Source organism: Eptatretus burgeri, chromosome 13 (genome assembly GCF_056783735.1).
Source record: "Eptatretus burgeri isolate ZD-2024b chromosome 13, Ebu_testis_v1, whole genome shotgun sequence".
NCBI lineage: Eukaryota > Metazoa > Chordata > Myxini > Myxiniformes > Myxinidae > Eptatretus > Eptatretus burgeri.
This window is the reverse complement of record NC_140973.1, coordinates 27,951,063-27,973,112: the sequence shown is the minus strand read 5'-3', so window position 1 is coordinate 27,973,112 and position 22,050 is coordinate 27,951,063. Positions and strand designations below refer to the sequence as shown.

Here is a 22,050-nt window from a genome sequence, read left to right as displayed (position 1 = left end):
GTCCCGAGGAGCCGGGGTGGGTGGAGAGGTGTCCCGAGGAGCCGGGGTGGGTGGAGAGGTGTCCCGAGGAGCCGGGGTGGGTGGAGAGGTGTCCCGAGGAGCCGGGGTGGGTGGAGAGGTGTCCCGAGGAGCCGGGGTGGGTGGAGAGGTGTCCCGAGGAGCCGGGGTGGGTGGAGAGGTGTCCCGAGGAGTCGGGGTGGGTGGAGAGGTGTCCCGAGGAGCCGGGGTGGGTGGAGAGGTGTCCCGAGGAGCCGGGGTGGGTGGAGAGGTGTCCCGAGGTGCCAGGATTGAGGCGGCACGGTGTTGGATGTGGAAATGACGGAATAGAGAATGAACGGTGGAGGGAGAGGGTGCGAGAGGGGGTGCAGCGAGTTCAGCATTGAGATTCAGCTCGCTACGTTTCCCCCAGCATCCGAGTCCCCTCCCTTCGATCCAGCGAGTCGTTCTCCGCTCACCTCTCTTGGGCTTCAGCGGCGAGGCCGGGATGGCGAATAGACCCGGGCCTGGTTCGCATCTCTCGCGTATCCTACTGTCATCTTTGCTATTCCTCCTGTTTTTCTCGTGCAAACGAGCCTGGTAAGGTGTGTGTGTGTGTGTGTGTGTGTGTGTGTGTGTGTGTGTGTGTGTGTGTGTGTGTGTGTGTGTGTGTGTGTGTGTGTGTGTGTGTGTGTGTGTGTGTGTGTGATCCATCTACCACGCCAGAGCATGCCAAATTGTGAGTGAGTGAGTGTTTAATCCACCCTGGCGATTTCAACCAGAATGCAAATCCTAAAAGCTCAGTTAAAATGAACAAACGAGGTTTTAAATGAGCAGATAAAGTGAAATGGAGAGGTAAATGTGGTTTTGGGTTGAAACACCCCCATAATCGGTTCATCGGTTTTGAACCATCATGATCCACAACGGCATTTCGACGAGAGAGGGAGAGAAACGTGGGAAGTGCACGTCGACAGATCTGGACGATGACAGCCCGATGGAGTAGGACGTGCACAGACCTTAATGGATTCCGCGGTGGTTTCTGAGCCGAGGTTAGAGTTTCGTGTCTGACTCGAGATCCTGAAATGCACGTCGAGCCGTCGATGTCCCTTTATGACGTGTCGTCGTAACCTTGACCCCGAAGAGGACTGTAAGGGTGCGGGTAGTAATTGTGAGATGATAAAATAATTATATTTATGCAATCCAAGGACGATTCAAAGACTGTTTATAAGCAACGGGGATAATGTCTGGTGGGGAAACATTACATTACATTACTGTGTGTGTGTGTGTGTGTGTGTGTGTGTGTGTGTGTGTGTGTGTGTGTGTGTGTGTGTGTGTGTGTGTGTGTGTGTGTGTGTGTGTGTGTGTGTGTGTGTGTGTGTGTGTGTGTGTGTGTGTGTGTGTGTGTGTGTGTGTGTGTGTGTGTTGCACGTTTGTGACGATACGTAATTGCACTCCATGCACATGCATACGATGCATTTGACAGGCTTCTGGGTATGTGTTTAATTATCTCTCGAGTTGTTAATTAGATTACAAAGAGCGCAATGAAACAACCTGACATGCTGGATGACCTATCAGCAAACATATATTTGGTGTGTGTGTGTGTGTGTGTGTGTGTGTGTGTGTGTGTGTGTGTGTGTGTGTGTGTGTGTGTGTGTGTGTGTGTGTGTGTGTGTGTGTGTGTGTGTGTGTGTGTGTGTGTGTGTTCACGTACGTTTCTCTGTTACAATCTATACATGATGATGTATATTTTATGTTCGTGTTGATTGAGCTGCAATTCGACATGACTGAAGCTCCATGTATGTGGAATATAGATGTACATATAAAATGTTGCATCACCTGATAAAGATCGGGGTTTTGTTAGACTTGGTAAACAATCACAAAGGTTGAGGTTTAAAGCTGGAGCAAAAATTAACCCAGGAGTGTACCATGGCAATGTTTGGCCAAATGGCCTCATTTTCCTTCGAGGTCAGTTTCTCCTCAGTCTTCTGTTGTCGATTTTTTCTATGATTTTCAAATGTACACACATACATGCAGAGCACTTCATTATGGGGGCCGGGGAGGGGGGTTTGTGTGCCTGTGACCTGACCCTGTGTAGCCCCAGCACAGAGGCATAATTAGGTGGAGATTGACCCAGAGATGTGGAATTATAATTAAACAAAAAGCTTCACGCACTGATCCACATTATATATATATATATATATATATATATATATATATATATATATATATATATATATATATATATATATATATATATATATATATATATATATATATATATATATATATATATATATATATATATATATATATGTGTGTGTGTGTGTGTGTGTATATATTGTTACGGATTCGCGCCCGCCGGCGTGCTGACGGCCACGTAACTCGAATCGCGGCACGTCACCCACCGGACGGACAATCCAGTCGTGACCCTCTCGGACTAACGCCGGGAACCAGTCACGGGTGGACCTTTCGGTCTCACCGCGATCGAGCCAATCAGCCCCCGCGTGGGATAGGGTTGCTCGCCAAATTCGACCTACCTAAGTACCCACGCGGAGGGTAGACCGGGCGATCGCACCTCGCCGCAGGTCGACTTCGGACACGGGCCACTTAAGCGACCCGTTCCGTACTATCGGGATAACCGAGCGGTGTTATTCGTCGACCTCGACGGTTCGATTAATTATCGGGCGTATTCAGCCAATACCAACCCTTTACGTGAAGCAAGATGAGGATTCAATGAAAGAAATGACGAAGCGAAGCGGGAAACAGTTCAACACAAAGCACATTTATTCGCGATGAACGGAAAGCACACATATTCAATTCCACCAAAAGCACACAGAAAAGAAAAACACAATGCAATTTACACAAAAAGCAAATGCGACAATGCAGATCTACTACCGATTACGCGAGCACACGGCAACACTTATACAATTTTACTTCACAGACGGCGCCGACAACACATACCCAAAACCAAGGAAAAGAATACCCTCAAGGATGAGGCGGGCCTGAGGCCGAGACCGGGTCGGCCTACCCGTCTGGTGATGAGACGCGGAGCGGCGATGGTGCCTCAACTCCGCGGGCCTCGCGGACAGTGTCTGGTAGGGGGTGGGAAAGGGGCCCCCTTGGTCGCACTATCTCAGCGCGGGGGGAAACAGGAGGGGGTTGCTGATGCTCGGGGTATAGAGGATTCCTACTCTGCCTCGAGTCCCGCGACGAGCGTCTCCACCTCGGCCAGGTCGCGCTGTCGGCCTCCCTGGGGTGCAGCTCCCTGCACGACGCGAGCACCCCCTCGTCTGCCCTCGCCGCCTCTCCACAGCTCCGTCCCCTCCGCTCCGACTCCAACGCACACGACGACCAGCTCCTTCTTGCCAACTCCACCGCCCGCGAAGTCTTAACTCTCTGTTCCACTTGACTGACGAACGCGGTCGCTTATATCAGCCCCGTGGCTTCGCCCTCTCATCTTTGACCCCCTCCCTTCGACCTTTCACCTCGCTCCCCATTGGCCCGAGAAAAAGTGGGCGTGAATGCTTTTTGATCCATAAATTTGCATATATCGATCGCCCTCCAACGCCCTGGGGGCGGGGCCAATTCGCCCCTCGCTCACCGATTGGACGGAACAAAAGTGGGCGTATGTCGTTTTTGATCCGTTTTTGAAGTGGAAAATCCGTGGTTTTGTACACGCTGTTCGGCGCGCGCCCTGCACGAGTCCAACACCGGTACCCACAAGCGGCGCAAGAACGGTGGCGATGCGACGGTTGTGAGGTGTGACGTGAAGGTCGTGGCGGTTGTGGTGAAGCGGCGTTGTGGTTGGTGGTTGATGTTGTGACTGGTGGTGGTAACAATGGCGGTTGGTCCAAAATAAAGATAGCAAAAGAAAAACGGCTATCCTGAAGAGTCGCAGCACGCATAAATGACATGTATTCCCACTAGACAACGGGTTTGGGCCTAACTACACATGTACTTACCGAGATACCTCACCTAAGGGACCTGAATGGTGGTTTGCGAATTTGGTAACCACAACACTACCCCCTCCCCTTTTTACAGACTCGTCCCGAGTCGTCAAATTTTCGTGTGCCATCATGTGTAGTTTTCCCCTAGTACATTTTACCTACGGATCCCTGAGTGCGACATTCATGGTATTCGTGTCCCCAAAATAAATAACCTGAGGGCTGCGTAACTACCTAAACAAACTCACTCACACGGACGACTTAAATAAAATTGCCGGCGCTAAGACAGACATGCCGGGGGCGCACTCATATTTACAGTACATCTTACCTTAACTTACAAATTTTACACGAAACCATGGCCCAGGATCATTGAACTCTGCAAAAAGAAAGCAGTTAGCAGGGAGCCAGGCTGCCCGCATGCAGTCTCTGGCTCAAACAATGCAGGTGACAGGGAACGTGGCTGGCTGCTCACACGCAGTCCAAGGCCTTCCCTTTTGAACTGAATGCAGTGAACCACAACGGTGCATGGGCTGCACAACGCAGTCTCCGTGCCAGCTCAAGTGGCACACGCAATGAGCACAACGAATGGATGGGTGAACACAAACACGGTGCACGGGCCGCCACTGCAGGCCCGTGTTGTAGCTGCCAACAGGGCAGTTCTCGCAGCTTGCAAACTGTTGCCTTGCGGATCCTGGCGCACATGGAAATGAACAGGGGGGGAAAAGCAAAAATTGAACGGGGCTGGTGAACGTGGGCAGTGGGCATGGCATGGCAAAGGCAAGCAGGCAAACACAGCCCGCAGAAGAAGGCCGCTGCAGGCAAACACAGCTGCAGATGATCCGGCCGGCACAGGCCTTGCAGCACAGCAGCTGCAGACGAAGTTAGCCGGCCTCTGCCTTGCAGCAAAACACGGCCAGCCGATGAAGTTGGCCAGCCTTTGCCGTTCAGTGGAGGTTGGTGGAGGGAGTGCGGTGGTGCTGGCCACTTGGAAGGCGGGCTCGGACCTACCTACCTGTCTCCCTCCCAACCTATCGCCTTTGCCTGTCACTGTACATACCCACTCCCTTAATTTGTCAAACCCCAATTTAGCCCCAACTTATTTTTTTGTTGTTTCTATTTTTACTTCCCCACTATAAATCGTCCCCTAACCCCCTTTATCGTCTTTGTTCGGCTAACCTATCCTGTCACCTAGCCTACTCCCAACCCCTACGTTCCCTTCCCGGAGGGGAATAAGGGAGAGCTAACGTCCTGTGTCGAGGCCCAACGAAGCCTCAGAATGGCCTCCCCAGAGTTCAGCGATCTATAACCAAAGTGGGTCCAGCGGCCCACAACGAGAGCGAGGGGATGGATGGTGCGGAGGGGTACATCTCCTATTCTACCCTATCCATTTAACTTTAAACTACCCCGGGGCTTTCAACAAGCGCCTCTCGCTTAAACTATTGGTTCTATAAACCCAGATTCCCGTCGCCTGTGTTGGTGTTCTCACAATTTCGGGCCTCGCCCCCCAATTTTCTTCCCGTGCCCTCACACGGTCTCATGGCTGGGACACGTGGCTCCCTTTGGCAGGCACGACCCTCTGCCGAATCTCCCGCTATGGCACCCCCGGGCACTACACTGCCTCCGAGCCTACCAGCTCCCTAACACCGGGGAGTGCCCCCCATGGCACCTCCCCTGAAACGCACACGTGGCAGGCTGGCTTCCCAGGCCCCTTTCCGAGGGTCACCCTTGCCCACAACACTGCCCACGCGGCTCATGGCGCCCCGGGCCCCCGCACCAAGCAGGCGCACCCGTGCCCACTACGCTATCCCGGCCCCCCATGGGCCCTTGGCCTACCACGGCCGACTAGCCTGGTGCCCGGGGTACCCACTCAGCGATACTCACCTTTCGCAGCCACGCTCCCAAGCCCATCAACAGGGCTCCTGCACCCCTCCAAATGGGTTTCGAGCCTACATTCACACCAACAACAAAACGACCTCCATTTTTCAATTTAACTAACCCCCTAACTCACTTTATACTGACCCCGGGGTCCCTTGGGCGGGAGTCACTCCTCCCCCCAATCACTCATCGCACCATGCATTCCCCATTCGCTCCATACACACAGACCCGCTGGCCTCACTCACTCACCAAGCACATGCTTCCACTTCACTCACCAACTCTTCAACACACTCACCGCTGAACTCTGCCATCCTCCTATCTGCACCCCCTAACTAACTCGTGCTCCCACGTCGTCCCTTATACTACAGCACGTTCCTTTTAACACTACGTAGCTAAACTACGTCCCCTCTACACATTCACAAGTCTGTCACTGTCTTCCAAATCAAAAAAAAATCATTTTATTTCCCAACCTAAATCTGGCTACAATCCCTCTAACTAATCCATTCCATGGACTCCATGAGGACTTACCCCTGCCCCATGAAGTCGGTCTAACTAAGCTAACCCTTCCCCCTAACGAGTTTTCATCCTGTGCCCAGGGTAAGGGGGTCTTCCACCCCTTTCCCAGGAATCCTGTGCACCCGAAAGTGAGGCTTTTTTTTTTTCATGCGCAGCACCTGCGCGGCAACTCAGAGCTCGCGCACTTTACACCTGCCCGTGACGTCATGCAGCTGCACGTGTTCCTCGTCCCTCCTTGGACGGTACCATCCGGCCGGGATACCCCTCCTGCCGGATTCCAACCACACGTGCAGCCATGACGTCACCGTGCGCATTATAAAAAAAAAAAAAAAACACAAGCCCCACGTCTCGAGGGGTTCCCCACGCGAACACATGTGCTTTGCCCGTTGGAGCTTAACACACACGATCGCGTGGAGAACCCGTCCGGTCTAAATCCATTTACCTGCCTAAACTTTGTCCGTCCGCGGGATCGGCAAATCCACCGCGTGCGTTTCCGGACCGGGGCTTCACTCTCGCAAGCGAGCACGTGGCGGTCTCGTGCGTTGCACAGCACGAACCGCGTGCTCACTGCTGGGCGAACCCGGCACGGTCCCCGAAACAACTACAGCCGCTACTCGGCTTTCGTTTGTCCCATGTCGCCGTCGTCGTGGCCATTCAACCCACGCACACCTGCGTGTAACGACGCACACACTCCACTCCATTATATTCACACCGGGAGACGCGGCTGCCTGCTCCCGCATGCCAACCGACATCTCCCTCACATACCGCTCTCTCACACACACGGTCTCCCTTGCACTCGGCCGTTCACTCACGCATGCTGCCTCCCTCGCACACGTGGCTCCACGCACTCGCGGCCTTTCACTCACTCGTGGTGCCTCATCCACACACCGTGCCTCACTCACACACGCGGGGGCACACACCCGCGGTGCCTCACTCACACACACGGCGACACTCACACACGGTGCCTCATCCACACACCGTGCCTCACTCATACACGCGGGGGCACTCAACCGCGGTCCCTCATCCACACACGCGGGGGCACTCACCCGCGGTGCCTCACTCATACTGGCCGTTTCATCCACACACACGGCCTCTTCCACACACGGTGTGCTGGGAAGCACGTACTCCGGCACCATCGCCACCACACCACTCACACACGGGGTCGCTTCCACACACGGGGACGCACTCACACCTTGCACCACACACACAGGGACAACCACACTGGGGATTCGTGTCCCCACAAGGGTCTCCGGGGCCTCTATACCCCCCAAGCTCTCCGTGCACCCGTCCACAGCACCCGTCCCCTCAACCTCACAAAGCACGACCGAACTCACCTGGTCGTGACTCGCCTCAAGGGGGCAGACTCCCTCCCCTCGTTCCTGGAGGAGGCCATCCAGGTGCTCGCACTGGGTCTCGACACGCTCCGCGAGCTCAACCCCATTGTCCTCCACTACCTGTGTGTGTGCGTCACTTACCCCGTCTTCATCGTGTTGTCTCTCCTCTATTTTTTCTATCTCCCGTGTCTCTATACATTTATAAGTGTCTGTTGTCGTCACCTCGTGTCTCGTCTCACACGTTTTGGTCTCCCCATTTAATTTTTCCCTCTTGGTCACCGTCGATTCCTCTTTCACGACCCTCGCCCAACACGCCCCCCGAATTATTTTTTTACCCGCCTCCACCGCGGGCCTGTCAGCCGTTGCACCCCCTCCCAGCTCGTTTGCTCCCACACGTGGAGTCGCCATTCTTATCTCCCCGGTCACGGCCTTCATGCCCGCCTGCAGGCTTCGGCCCATGTTCTGCGTCTCACCCCGCAGCTTTTTCGTTTCTTCCTTCAATTGCTGTGTACTCGCATCGATCTTTTCGTTCATGCTTTTTATTTTCGCATTCATTTGTGCCAGCATGGTGAATAGCTGGGCCATGTCGGGTGCGCTTGGGTGAGCCGTTTCGGCAAGGGTCGGGGGGGGTTTTGGTGGAGAGGGGGGGGAGGTGTCATACACCGCGGCCGCTGCCGCACCTATTTCGGGCTCTGGGTTCAGTTGGGCGAGTCCGTGTTCCTGCACAATCAACATTTCCTGCTCGGGGATTCCATCCTGGACCATGGATTCTACACATTCTACATCCATTTCTAATACCCCCGGCTCCCGCTCGCCTTGAGACGCCATCTTGCTTCTCGTGAAGGGTTAATTTAGCTCGCTCGTAATTTGGAGGGAATCGGGGGTCGCTTCTCTCACCCCTGGACCGATTCCCGTGAATTTAGCTGGAGACAGGAGAGCCCGTTTTCCTGTTCTCCGATACCAGTGCCGCGAGGAGGGCGATGGATTTGTACCGCACGACCTGACACCAGTGTTACGGATTCGCGCCCGCCGGCGTGCTGACGGCCACGTAACTCGAATCGCGGCACGTCGCCCACCGGACGGACAATCCAGTCGTGACCCTCTCGGACTAACGCCGGGAACCAGTCACGGGTGGACCTTTCGGTCTCACCGCGATCGAGCCAATCAGCCCCCGCGTGGGATAGGGTTGCTCGCCAAATTCGACCTACCTAAGTACCCACGCGGAGGGTAGACCGGGCGATCGCACCTCGCCGCAGGTCGACTTCGGACACGGGCCACTTAAGCGACCCGTTCCGTACTATCGGGATAACCGAGCGGTGTTATTCGTCGACCTCGACGGTTCGATTAATTATCGGGCGTATTCAGCCCACTACCAACCCTTTACGTGAAGCAAGATGAGGATTCAATGAAAGAAATGACGAAGCGAAGCGGGAAACAGTTCAACACAAAGCACATTTATTCGCGATGAACGGAAAGCACACATATTCAATTCCACCAAAAGCACACAGAAAAGAAAAACACAATGCAATTTACACAAAAAGCAAATGCGACAATGCAGACCTACTACCGATTACGCGAGCACACGGCAACACTTATACAATTTTACTTCACAGACGGCGCCGACAACACATACCCAAAACCAAGGAAAAGAATACCCTCAAGGATGAGGCGGGCCTGAGGCCGAGACCGGGTCGGCCTACCCGTCTGGTGATGAGACGCGGAGCGGCGATGGTGCCTCAACTCCGCGGGCCTCGCGGACAGTGTCTGGTAGGGGGTGGGAAAGGGGCCCCCTTGGTCGCACTATCTCAGCGCGGGGGGGAAACAGGAGGGGGTTGCTGATGCTCGGGGTATAGAGGATTCCTACTCTGCCTCGAGTCCCGCGACGAGCGTCTCCACCTCGGCCAGGTCGCGCTGTCGGCCTCCCTGGGGTGCAGCTCCCTGCACGACGCGAGCACCCCTCGTCTGCCCTCGCCGCCTCTCCACAGCTCGGTCCCCTCCGCTCCGACTCCAACGCACACGACGACCAGCTCCTTCTTGCCAACTCCACCGCCCGCGAAGTCTTAACTCTCTGACCTACTTGACTGACGAACACGGTCGCTTATATCAGCCCCGTGGCTTCGCTCTCTCATCTTTGACCCCCTCCCTTCGACCTTTCACCTCGCTCCCCATTGGCCCGAGAAAAAGTGGGCGTGAATGCTTTTTGATCCATAAATTTGCATATATCGATCGCCCTCCAACGCCCTGGGGCGGGGCCACCCGCCCTCGCTCACCGATTGGACGGAACAAAAGTGGGCGTGTCGTTTTGATCCGTTTTTGAAGTGGAAAATCCGTGGTTTTGTACACGCTGTTCGGCGCGCGCCCTGCACGAGTCCAACACCGGTACCCACAAGCGGCGCAAGAACGGTGGCGATGCGACGGTTGTGAGGTGTGACGTGAAGGTCGTGGCGGTTGTGGTGAAGCGGCGTTGTGGTTGGTGGTTGATGTTGTGACTGGTGGTGGTAACAATGGCGGTTGGTCCAAAATAAAGATAGTAAAAGAAAAACGGCTATCCTGAAGAGTCGCAGCACGCATAAATGACATGTATTCCCACTAGACAACGGGTTTGGGCCTAACTACACATGTACTTACCGAGATACCTCACCTAAGGGACCTGAATGGTGGTTTGCGAATTTGGTAACCACAACAATATGTATATATATATATATATATATATATATATATATATATATATATATATATATATATTACTACATACACACATGTATACATATTGTTACGTACGTATTTGGAAATCGATCACACACAACATGCAGGTTCCTTTCAGCTCAGTAATCTCGGGTAAGTACGTGTTCCATAGATAGCTTGCCTTCCATTGTTTAATGGGTAAATCTGTGTAAATGCACTGAACAACAAAGAAGAACCCTCCCGTCCCGTGATCCAACATTCAACAGCGTCCCGTGATTCAACAGCTGACTCGGCAGCGTAAACGGGAATGACGGTTGGGAAGGGGGTTGGGACGGGTCGTCACGAGATTCAGCAAGGTAAACAGCCCCCACCCGCGGTTGCGGGGGGGGGGGTGGCGCACAAGGGAGCATGAGTCACGCTGAAGCGAAGCGAGGCAGGGCGGAGAGGAATAAGAAAGGGGACCCTCTGCTTGGCTCGAGTTGGTTCTGGGTTCTTGTCGGGGGGGGTTGTTGGAGTCGGTGGTCGTTGGTGGTCGAGTCGTGCAGTCGACTTGTGTGGTTGTTCTTGCTCTGCTTCGTGGCCTGGTTCGGCTGGTTCTTCTTGGTTCGTGGAGCTGCCTCGTGGTCTCTGCTTGGTTCTCGGCTTGGTGCGACTCCTTGACCTCACCGTGGCCGGTGGTTCTTCGGGGGAAGCGACACATCTCCGGGAAGGATCTGCGCCTCGCCTCACCAGCACGTGGTCCGGAGCGCGAGGGGATCCTCCAGAGCTGGGAAAGGATCGCGGCTCATGGTGATTGGATCCAGCTCGCCCATGCTGGTGCCCGGTCCGAACAGCTTGAAGACTACACGAGGTGGAAAGGTCCGAGGCAGGCCCTGGGCTTCAGCTCATCTTTCCCTCCGAGCTGAAGTCTGTATTAATGGCATCAGCCACCATTTCTTGGGTGTGTGTGTGTGTTTGCGTATGTGTGTCTGTGGGCCTGTCTAACAAGTAGAAAACTGTTAAGTGCTTTGTGTGCTGTAAATGATTGCATTTCGTATATTTGGTATAGTTCTGCTCTTTTGTGTTCCCTAGTTCCCCAGTATTACAGTATAAATAAACCCCAATTGTTAAATGTATCAGCTCGTTTTGTGCTTCCTGCATTGGCTCGACATGACGCGTGTGAGGGATTAGCATCCATTGCCGGAGTAACGGCATATTCGGACCGGCGGTTCTCGGCAATTAAACCGCTCGGAATCTCACACGGAACGAGCGCGCTTAAGCGGCTCGTGTCCGTACGAGTTCCGCCGAGGGTGAACTTCCCCGGTAGTTGGACCACGTGGGTATTGAGGTAAATTGAAAAGTTGGCAATCGACCCCACGTGGTCTATGAATTGGTGAAGATCGGTCCCATCAGATAGGGGACCCATCAGTTCCAGAGTTATCCGGGGCGACGACCTTTACATTTCCGGGCGATCGGTTGAGCCGACTCCAATGCTCCGACTGGTGGTTGTGCTCACGGTTGACCCCCGGCCCCGTAACACGGAGCGGGACTCGTACCCCTCCGCCTCCTTCGCAAAATTCACGGACGCGGATCAGGGGTGTAGGGAGCGAACCGCCCCACCCCCCTGTGTCCCCAAATTACGAGCTTTTTAAATTTATTATTCCCAACACGCGACATGGCCAGCCAAGACGAGCTGAGCCAGGTGGGTAACGATGATAGTGTAGAGTTAGCAGAAGCCATGGTCCAGGACACCACCACCATGCAGGAACTTTGCCCGCGACCAGACTCGGAGATCGCATTGGAAGCGGCAGAGACGGCGGTGTATGACACCCCCTCCCCCCCCCGTCAAATTTCCCCCTCGGTCCCCAGCGAAACCGCGTCTGATCATGGCGGATCAGCTTTGCAAGAGCTATCGGGCATCGAACATTTGATGCGAATGATGCAAGCGATGGGAAACGAAATGAGAAGCGAAATGAAAGAAAATACGCGAGCGATAAAAGAAGAAATGGGGAACAAAATGGATGCAAGTGCGCAGGAAATGAAAGACGAAATGCAAGAAAACACAAAGAAAATGGATGCAAATATGCAGACACTGAGGGGTGAAATGCAAACGCAGTGATGGGAAATGCAGTGCATGGGGCGAAGCCTGCAGACGGGCATAGAAGGCATGATGGCGATTGCACGTGGCGAGATGCGGACGGTGGATTGCATTATGGCGACACCACGTGGCGGAGACACCGAACCAACGAGGGGGAGTGTGGAGTGTGTCCGGCCAGCAAAGGGGGTGGGTGAGGTCATGACGAGGGACGCCGTCACGATGGCGAGACGTGTGGAGGTGACGGAAAAAATGATAAAAATGGAGACTGGAAATAATAACGGGAGCCCAGGAGTCTGAAACGGAAATGGAAACGGCAGAAATAAAAGGTATAGAAACGCAGGAGGTAGAGGAAATGATAATAGAGACGAAGGAAACAAAAGAGGTGACAGAAATGCAAATAGTCATGGAAACAGAGACACGGGAGATAGAGGGTGAATTAAATGAAACTAAAGACGAGCACACATACGTGGGAGTAGTGGGGGACAATGGGGGTGACCTTGGGGAATGTTTCGTGGCCCGGTACAAGCAGCAGGATAGCCTCCTCCAGGAACGAGGGGAGGGAATATGCCCCCTTGAAGCGAATCACTACCAGGTGGATTCGGTCGCGCTGTACAAGGTAGAGGGGGTGCATGGTGTGAACGGGTGCACGCGCAGCTTGGGGGGGTATGGAGACCCTGGGACCCCTTGAGTTAGCGCAAATCCCCAGCGCAATTGTCCCGTCGCGTGCGCGCCTACGCAAGTAAAATCCGGTCCGGGAACGCCCGCGGTGGATACAAGCCGACTCCGTGGACGGACAGAAATTAGGCTGGAAATTGTGAATTTGGATCGGACGGGTTCTCCAGGCGAGCGAAGTAGAAGAAGAAGAAGAAGAAGAAGAAGAAGGACCGAGACTCGTGAGTGTGCAAGGAGAAAGGTAGTTTTTTGTTGTTGGTTTTTTGGATTTAAGGCAAGAAATAGAGAGTTTAGTTGGGAGGAATGGGGGATGTTGGGAAAGTGGGGAAGATAGAAATTGAAGGTAATGGGGAGAAAATACAAATAAACACGGTCGTACACTGAGGGGAGGGATGGGTAGGCCTCCAGCACCCGGTAATACAAGGTCGATGCAAACTCACAAAATAGCACGATTTTTGAAACAAAACTGAACTAGGAACACACAGTAACTTGTAGGTGAGAAAATAAACAGTTACAATGGGAGAGATAACGACTGGAAACTTAACTTTGAGATCGTCAGCAGAGAGCCCTGAAGGAGACCTGCCGATGCTCCAAACCCCGAACCGGAAGTTTCAACATTTTCCATTTAACATTACCCCCCCCCCCTCTACTGTGGTTCCACACAACTAACGTCCCCATCATCCCATGTGTTGGCACTCTATCAGTTTGGGCCTGGCCCTCAAACTTTAATTTCTGTGCTCCTGCATAATATCCTGTTTGGGCAGTGAGGCTCCATCTGAAGGCTGATGCCTAACTCAAATGCGCCAACTCGCGCTGCTGGGGTCATCCACCCCTGAGCTACCCTTCTGATTGCTGAATCCTGGGGGGGCCTTTCCTGGCCTTCCCCAATAATGTCCTCTTCCTGGGTACTCGGCCCAATCCGTACTTCCCCCGCCCTTCTGGGGTCTTTGGTCCACCCTGAGGCCCGATGCACACTTAGCACTGACTGGGATGCCCTTCCGCCAAATTCTGACTACCAATGAGCCACACTTCCAGCCCATCAATGAACCTTTGCACCTCTGCAAATAAAAAAATAAACAAAAAAAACTTTCCACCACCAGCACCAACACTGGAATGGCATCCCATTCCAAAACATCTGAATCCCTTCTACATAATGCCAACAAAGGTAGACATTCATCTCTACACGGGTGGGTGTACGTGCTCCCCAAAACACAGACCTTTTTGTGTCATTCATTCAATCATTAATCCCTAAAAAAATTGGTTATGTTTCTCATTCACCTCATTGTTGCATAATGCTCATTCCTCCTTTCATTCATCAATCATCAGGATGGAAGAGAAAGAAAGGAAAACTCGAATCTACGTCAGCCAATTCACAAAATAAAAATATACCCAATCAGCAATTAAAAATGAAGTCACCTATAAATAAACCCTCTAATCTTAATCATCCATTGCCACCTGCCTGCTTCAGTCTTTGAACGATAATTAATCCATGGATCATGTGGAATCCTCCATGGACCCAGCTTCAGCCTTCGCACCTGACACTCATGCTCTGGAGCCCCCAACAAGCCCATACAGGACTCGGGGAAAACTCCACAGCCACGGTCAGCATGCCCACTTTAGCTTTACTCCTCACACAAGTCACACACTCCACACGGCATGCCGCGTGTCAAGCCGTACATTCCTCACAGCCCTCTGCACACGCATCATAGTCTGGTGCGCTCACTCCATGGTTCTGTCATGTGACCCCTTACCTCACGTCTCGGTTCCCCTGCTCTTCTGCCAATTTGCGTAGAGAACACCATGCAACTTTACCTCGCAAATTCCTCCTCCTTTTCTGAAATGCTCATGGCGGATTCGTCGCCATCCCCAATTTACCTGACTGCTCCCTCCTTTTCTATAAGGCTTATGGAAGTAAGGAAACGTGCCCAATTGGCAAAGTTTCTTTTTACACCCCCCACCCCCAGGGTGGGCAGGTCCATGTGCCCATGCTTGCACACTTTCCATCGCGCACACATGCGGCAGTCTGCACATGTCGTGTCGGCGAGACCAAGAAACACAGAACCCAGCGTGATTACGGATCACCACTATCACTCACAGCGCTCGTTTTAATCAGCCATATTAGAACCTCCCTTCCGGTTGTTGCATTGTGACATCGTGACATTGTGACGGAACAGTGGAGTTACATGTACAGTAAGTCCTCGCTTTTCGCAAGGGTTGCGTTCCTGGAAAACCTTATGATAAGCGAAACTATGTTAAACAAAACATATTTTCCCATAGAAACCAATGTGTTAAAGGGGGGATGTGTTTCTGGCTCGGAATTTTTTGGACATAAACACAAATAAACAAAACACACTCCTCGAGTCGTGGAGACTTACCCCGAGGCTGGAGGAACGGAGTTGATTGCGGTGGATAAGTCACACTTGCGGAGTGGCAGAATCGTCCTCCTCTTCACTTGACACTGTGCTGTCACTTTCTTCACCAGCAGGAACGGTCTCTTGGCAGCTGGTTGAAGGAGCATCCTGGATGGTGGATGGAGTTGGTGCTGCATCTTTTGGCTTGAAAAATGCATGGAGAGTGGGCTGGATGGCTTTCTTTTTCTTTTCTGCATAACGTTCCTTGTAGCAACAAAGGGCATCATAAACAACACAGCTAAAATCAGTGCTCCTTTCAAGATTTGGATCTTGCTCGATAACAAATTCTGTGGCACTTTCAAACGAGCTGAGGATTCGGCTGAGGTTTTTCATGGTGAGATGCTCGGATGAAGGTGTCACAGCATCTTCTTCTTCCTCAAGAGCCCACTGCTGTTCCAACTCCATAAGATCTTCATTGCTTAAGGGTTCTGCATGAGACTCCAGTAAGTCATCCACGTCTTCTTCGTCAACCTCTTCAAACCAACCTCCTGCGCCAGGTCTACAATTTGACTTGTAATCAACGGAACATCAGCAAACCCCGTGAAATTGTGGGCACACTCGGGCCACACTTTCTTTCACACAGCGTTCATTGTGGAGGCACTCACCTCCGCCCATGAATCCTCAATGTTTTCCAAAGCCATTTTTATGTTGTATGTTCGCCAAAACTCCTTGATTGATAGCTTGTCCTTATCAGTTTTTTGATAAGCTGCAGCATGGTATGCTTAACATAATAAGCTTTAAAAGCAGCAATAACTCCGTGATCCATAGGCTGTAAAAGTGAGGTAGTATTTGGTGGTAAAAATACTACCTGCACGTTTTCACACCAGTCTTCCATTTGCTGAGGATGGGCAGGAGCATTGTCTACAAGCAGCAAAGATTTGTTGTCAATGTTGTTCTCCTTGGAGATACTTCTCAACATGATTGGAGAAGCAATTGATCACGTAATCGTGGGTCAATGCCCTAACAAACTACGCGCTTTTTCTTGTATCACAGCAAGAGATAAAGGCATGCGACGTTTAGTTTGATCTTCTATCCACACACATAATAAACGCTTCATGTTGTGCATGGCACCATCTCTCATTCTCGTTAGTGTCGTTGCACTCGAACTGGTCGCAATCTGTGATATTTTCTTTATCTTTGCCGAACTTTGAACGATCGAATGTACAGTCGATGCAGCGATTGCATGCGCGCGGCCGATTTCCGTTGTCCCTTCACCTCGTTCATGTCTTTTAATTATATCCAATTTCACCTTCAATGTGACAGCCTTTCGTAGTCTCTTGAAACGAGGTGTGCTCGGCTAAAGACTTGCGGGTCGCTTGGGATTCATACTGGAAGGTATGCAGGCGAGCATGAAGAGAATACGTACAGTACAGCGTACAGTACATGCGCAGTAAAGTGAAAGTGTGTTTATGCGCATCCTGTGTGATTGTTGTTTTTTGCAGGCAGTTTGAAAGTTTTTTTTTGCGTTTTTCCTTGCAATGACATTACGATAGGCATAAAATGTTTGCGATAATTGAAAAATTGGTCATTAAAACTAAATTACGAATAATCGAAACTACTATATGCGAACTTCCGGTTAGCGAGGACTTACTGTATTCAAAAGTATCCAAACACAATGCAAATCATTATCATGACATCCCTCCCCCATTTGAATAGGACGATTGCACATGAGTTTACTGTTCCATCATTCAAGCTACTCGACCTTCCAAATTTCCCCAAACAAATTCACAACATTCACTTCAACATTTCACCTTCTTGCATTAAATCTCAATTGGATTCATTCTTTATCAAATAATTACAATCTGGCAAAATCTTTGTATTCCCTTGGCATTCTCTTCTCTCGATGTGGTCTGCCTGGAGCATGAGGTAACAACGATGCATCTTTCTGATCTTGCCTTGTATGTTGATCTGGCGATACCTAAGGATCTTGAGGTTTCTCTGCCACATCCACCTGTGGAATTCTGATGGGTAGTTCAGCTTCCTCATCAGTCTCTGCACCCCTCTGTGCCTCATGTTGTGTTGTCATCTGCTGCTTGATCATCAATTGATCTATCTCTGGAACACCGCTTGTCTCCAGATTCCCCATATCAAGAACATTCTGATGTCGATACTTCTTCACATGTGATGTGTTTCTGTCATAACAAAGTCCATCTGGTGACTGTGTTGTCATCTTGCTTCCTGTCTTGGAAACCACAGTGTAAGGGCCTGGCAGGAAGGCTGTGCCAAGTTTTCTTGGATTCTCTCGTTTCAGCAACACCGTATCTCCTGACAACACATCAGATTATTTGGCATGACGTCGATGATCTGCATGCAGCTTCGCTGATCCCTTGTTCTCACATCCTGGTCTTGAACCTCATGGTCAGCGAAAGACATCCTTCAGCTCCGGCATCTTCGTTCGCATTTGTTTTTTTTGTTTTTTTTCACTGTTGAGGCTCGTATGAGAGCAAACGCAGAACGTACAACAAGAGGAACAGGAGACAAGAAAAAAGGGAAAGAAGGAAAATACCATTTTGGATTTTCCTTCCACAGCACGGCTGTTCACCGCATGCCGAAAAACACGGTTCATAAACCGGCTACGTAACCTCCACCACAGCGATCCGCACCACATCCTTTGGTGCGAGTTCAGATAGACCATGCACAGGGCCCGCACACTGCACATGTACAACCAAAAAAACATGCACACACACACACACCTCTCTGAGGAGAGACCTGACCATGTCTCCTCCGTTAACTGGCCTCCCATGTCCCCGTTTGTACCATTACCGTCATGTGTGTTATTTACTGCGTCGGTGTCAGTGACTGCTCCGTCCTGCCATGTGATCACTGACTCCCCTGACACACACATTCTCCTGCCTTCTGTAGGGTCATGCACACCCTGCACGAATCTTTCCCTACATGTGCTACAACCTCCTCTCTTTCTACACACTTTATTTGTTCCTCTGGGGCTACTCATAACCGACTCGCTACCTCGTCATTCCCTCCGCCACCAAAGGTGAAGGAGGTTATGTTTTCACCCCTCTCTGTATGTCTGTTTCTGTGCAGTTGTGTGCAGGATATCTCAAAAATTTGTGGATGGATCCGGATGAAATTTGGTGGCTTTATTGGGTGTGTGACAAGGACGAACTTATTAGATTTTGGTGAAGATCCAGATCCGACGACTAGAATTTTAATACTGATTCTTCATCATTGAGAGATGGTGCCAAAAACGATATACAGCACGATATCTCAAAAAGTTGGGGACGGATTCGGATGAAACTTGGTGGACAGATTGGGGGTGTGACAAGGGATAATTGATTCAATTTTTGTGAAGATCCGAATCCAGATCTGGATACGATAATTATTTAATTTTTAAAGTGATTCTTCACCATTGAAAAATAAATGAAGAATGGTAAAGCGGCCCACAGCACTGGTATTGTCGCAGAGGTACTGAAGGCAATTGGGAGACATCTGTTCCAGATGACTGGTTTAAGAGTGTAGTGGTGGATATTTATCAAGGGAAGGGTGATGCCTTAGTTCAGAGCAACTATAGGGGTCTGAATTTGCTGGACCATGGTTGAAAGTGGTAGAGAGAGAGAGAGACAGAGACAGAGACAGATTGTTAATTTCCATGAAATGCAATTTGGTTTCATGCCAAGAAGGGGCATGATGGAGGCAATTTTTATAGTTTGGCAATTACAGGAAAAAATATCTGGGGAAGAAGAGACTACTTCATATTTGTGGATTTGGAGAAGGTGCTTGATAGCGTGCCTCGGGAAGTGGTTCAATGGCCCATGAGAAAGTTACGAGTAGAGGATTGGTTAGTTGAGGTAGTTATGGCGATTGTATAATGGCTCAAAAACTTCTGTGAGGGTAAATGCATTACAGAGTGAGGATTTTGAAGTGAATATGGGTGTTCATCAGGGGGTCTGTCTTGAACCCAATCCTGTTCATTATGGTTCTTGAGGTTATATCACAGGAATTTAGAGGAGGCTTATATTGGGAACTCCTGTATGCTGATAACCTGGTGCTGATAGCCGACAGTGTGGGTAAGTATACAGTATGGCCGATAGCCGACAAGAGGTAATGGGTAAGTATACAGTATGGAAGGAGGGTATGGAGGTCAGAGGACTGAAAGTGAATACAGGGAAAACGAAAGTACTGATTAGTGGTGTGGGAGAAGGAAGTGTGCAAAAAAAGAGGGAGGTGGCCCTGTGATGTCTGGAGAAAATGTGTAAGTAGCAATTCAATATTGTGTAAATCCTGCAACTGCTGGGTGCACAGGAGATGTAGTGGCATCAGGGGTAGATTGCAGGTGGTTCCTGGCTTCAAATGTACTGTCTGCACTGGTAAACAAGTGGCTCCAGTTAGAGCAGAAAGGTTAGTTTTTGGGGATATATCTCTGGAATGTGTAGATAAATTATTTTATCTTGGTGATTTGATTGGTGCAGGTGGTGGTGCGGAAGCAGCAGTGAATGAAAAAATTAGAGTTCAGGGAGTTGTTACCCCTATTGACATCAAAAGGGAACTCTCTAATTAAAGGGAAAAGTGTATGCAGCTTGCATTGGAAGCATGATGATGTAGGGCAGTGAAACATGGATGATCAAAAAGGAGGATGAACGGAGGTGTGAACGAAATGAAACGAGAATGGTGAGATGGATGTGTAATGTGACATTGGAGGATAGGAAACCAAATGTGGAATTAAGAGAGAGGTTAGGTATAGAAAGCATTCGTGAGGTTCCGTGTTGGGGTAGGTTGAGATGGTTCGGACATGTGGAAAGGATGGGGGTGGGCAGCTGTGTGAAGAGGTGTACGACTATGAATGTGAATGGAAGGAGAGCAAGAGGCTGTCCGAGGAAAACACGGGATGTGTTGCTGAGAGACGATCTTGGAGTTAAAGGCCGAACAAGAGGACGGGCAAGGGATCGTGCAGCCTGGAAAGAAGCCATTAGGTGAATCAAGGTTTTCACATGCAAAACGGCTGTAAAACGATGACGATGATGATGATGATGATTATATGACGTTATGAATGTTCTGCTCATTGGTTATTGACAGAAAGGAACAATTGGTGGGGATATGTATATAAATATAAGAGTTTAATGAACACAAGAGATGCCACTGGTTGGAAGCCATTGTTAGGCTTTGTGTATTAGCTTCTTCATTTCCAAGTAAATGAAAAGCTGTTTACACTCCCTAATTGTTTAACTTACACCATCACCACTTTTCCACAATACCGAGATCTTGGAGGCTACTGTTCTGTGATGTGATTGAGCTGGTACAACTATTTGCTTTGTTGAACTGGGAGGTGTGTTTTTTTGGCCGTGCCAATAGACACTAATCCATGACTTTATGGTGCTTCATGTTAAGCTTTTTACTCTGGGTCGACACCATACCTGACATTCCTGACTGCTAAAACTGAGAAGACCATTCCATCATGTACAGTATTGGGGAAAAAGTGACTTTTCCTTTGCATTGATGATTGCAATATTCAACAGCACGTTAAGTGAACACTATGGTCGTCATAACGATGTCATCTCAAACTTTTAATCAAAAGGTAAATAAACAAGTCATGTCACCTAATACGTCACATGTAATACTTTAACTGCACTTGCTTCATCCTTTTGGACTGGCTGAATGGGATAAACTTACTTATGATGTTGTTTTAATTAACGAATTGTATGATCTTATCAGGCATCTTATCAAGGGGCATTTATATCTCTACATATTAATGTGAATTGATTTTTTTTTTAACAGACGTACTAATGTGTGTATAATAAACTCACTTTATATTATGATTATATGTAAGTTCACTTGAATCACCTATATTATAGAGATATTGTGACGTCATCTGACAAGTTGTAGCAGCAACAAGGGCCACACTGAAGACAATAATGCAGGTTTCATAAAACTGACAACTTTAAACCTATAGGGGTTTTGAAGCTGACAAACGCATTGCCTTTCTGTGTAATTGATTACTATAGCTCTTTTGAAGCAATAACGAGCATAAAATAGCATGATTGACATCTACTATCAGACGATGCATTAGCTTGTTTATTAGTCCCTTCCCAGTTTCACTGGAGGGGACTATAGTTATGCTCTCTGTCTGTCCGTCTGTCCATTTGCCATCTGTCCTTCCATCTGTCCGTCCCAACTGTGGTTTTCAGACTTTTTCCCATTCCTTTATCCCACATATTCAACTGAAACTTGGTATTTTCCTCCAACATATTCAACTGAAACTTGGTACTTGCCTTTATTATGATAAGTAACAGAACAATTTTGAGTTTCAGGGTGTTTCATCAATTCTTCACAGTGTTCTGCCCTTTTTTAATCTTAGAAAAATCACATTATGCATAGGTAAGTGATCAGTTGCCTGACTCCACCCCAATATAATCATGCGCCTCCATTCCATGAAGCAGCACAGATCAGCAGGCCTCAGGCCTTAGGCCTGGATGTTGGTCCATGACCCAGTGCAATTGGAATGATCCCAGGTATGTTACCACAATGCATTATATACTTGCAAATATCACCTGTCGCTGCGCTGACGGGAATACTAAGAGTGGGGGAGAGGGGTGGGAGAGAGATAG

At 50.0% G+C, this 22,050-nt stretch overlaps 1 protein-coding gene across 3 annotated transcripts in view; it reads left to right on the top strand.

The window, feature by feature from the left end:
* Window positions 1–253: 253 nt before the first annotated feature.
* LOC147014133 (gamma-aminobutyric acid receptor subunit gamma-2-like) overlaps window positions 254–22,050 on the top strand; it is a 221,408-nt gene continuing 199,611 nt past the window's right edge. Inside the window, exon 1 of one of the 3 annotated variants that reach the window (XM_085851829.1) lies at window positions 254–576. In XM_085851829.1, the coding sequence (XP_085707955.1) occupies window positions 485–576 (92 nt within the window). In that variant the 5' untranslated portion in view covers window positions 254–484. The remainder of the gene's footprint in view (window positions 577–22,050) is intronic. The other 2 variants (XM_085851827.1, XM_085851828.1) reach the window with 2 other exon arrangements.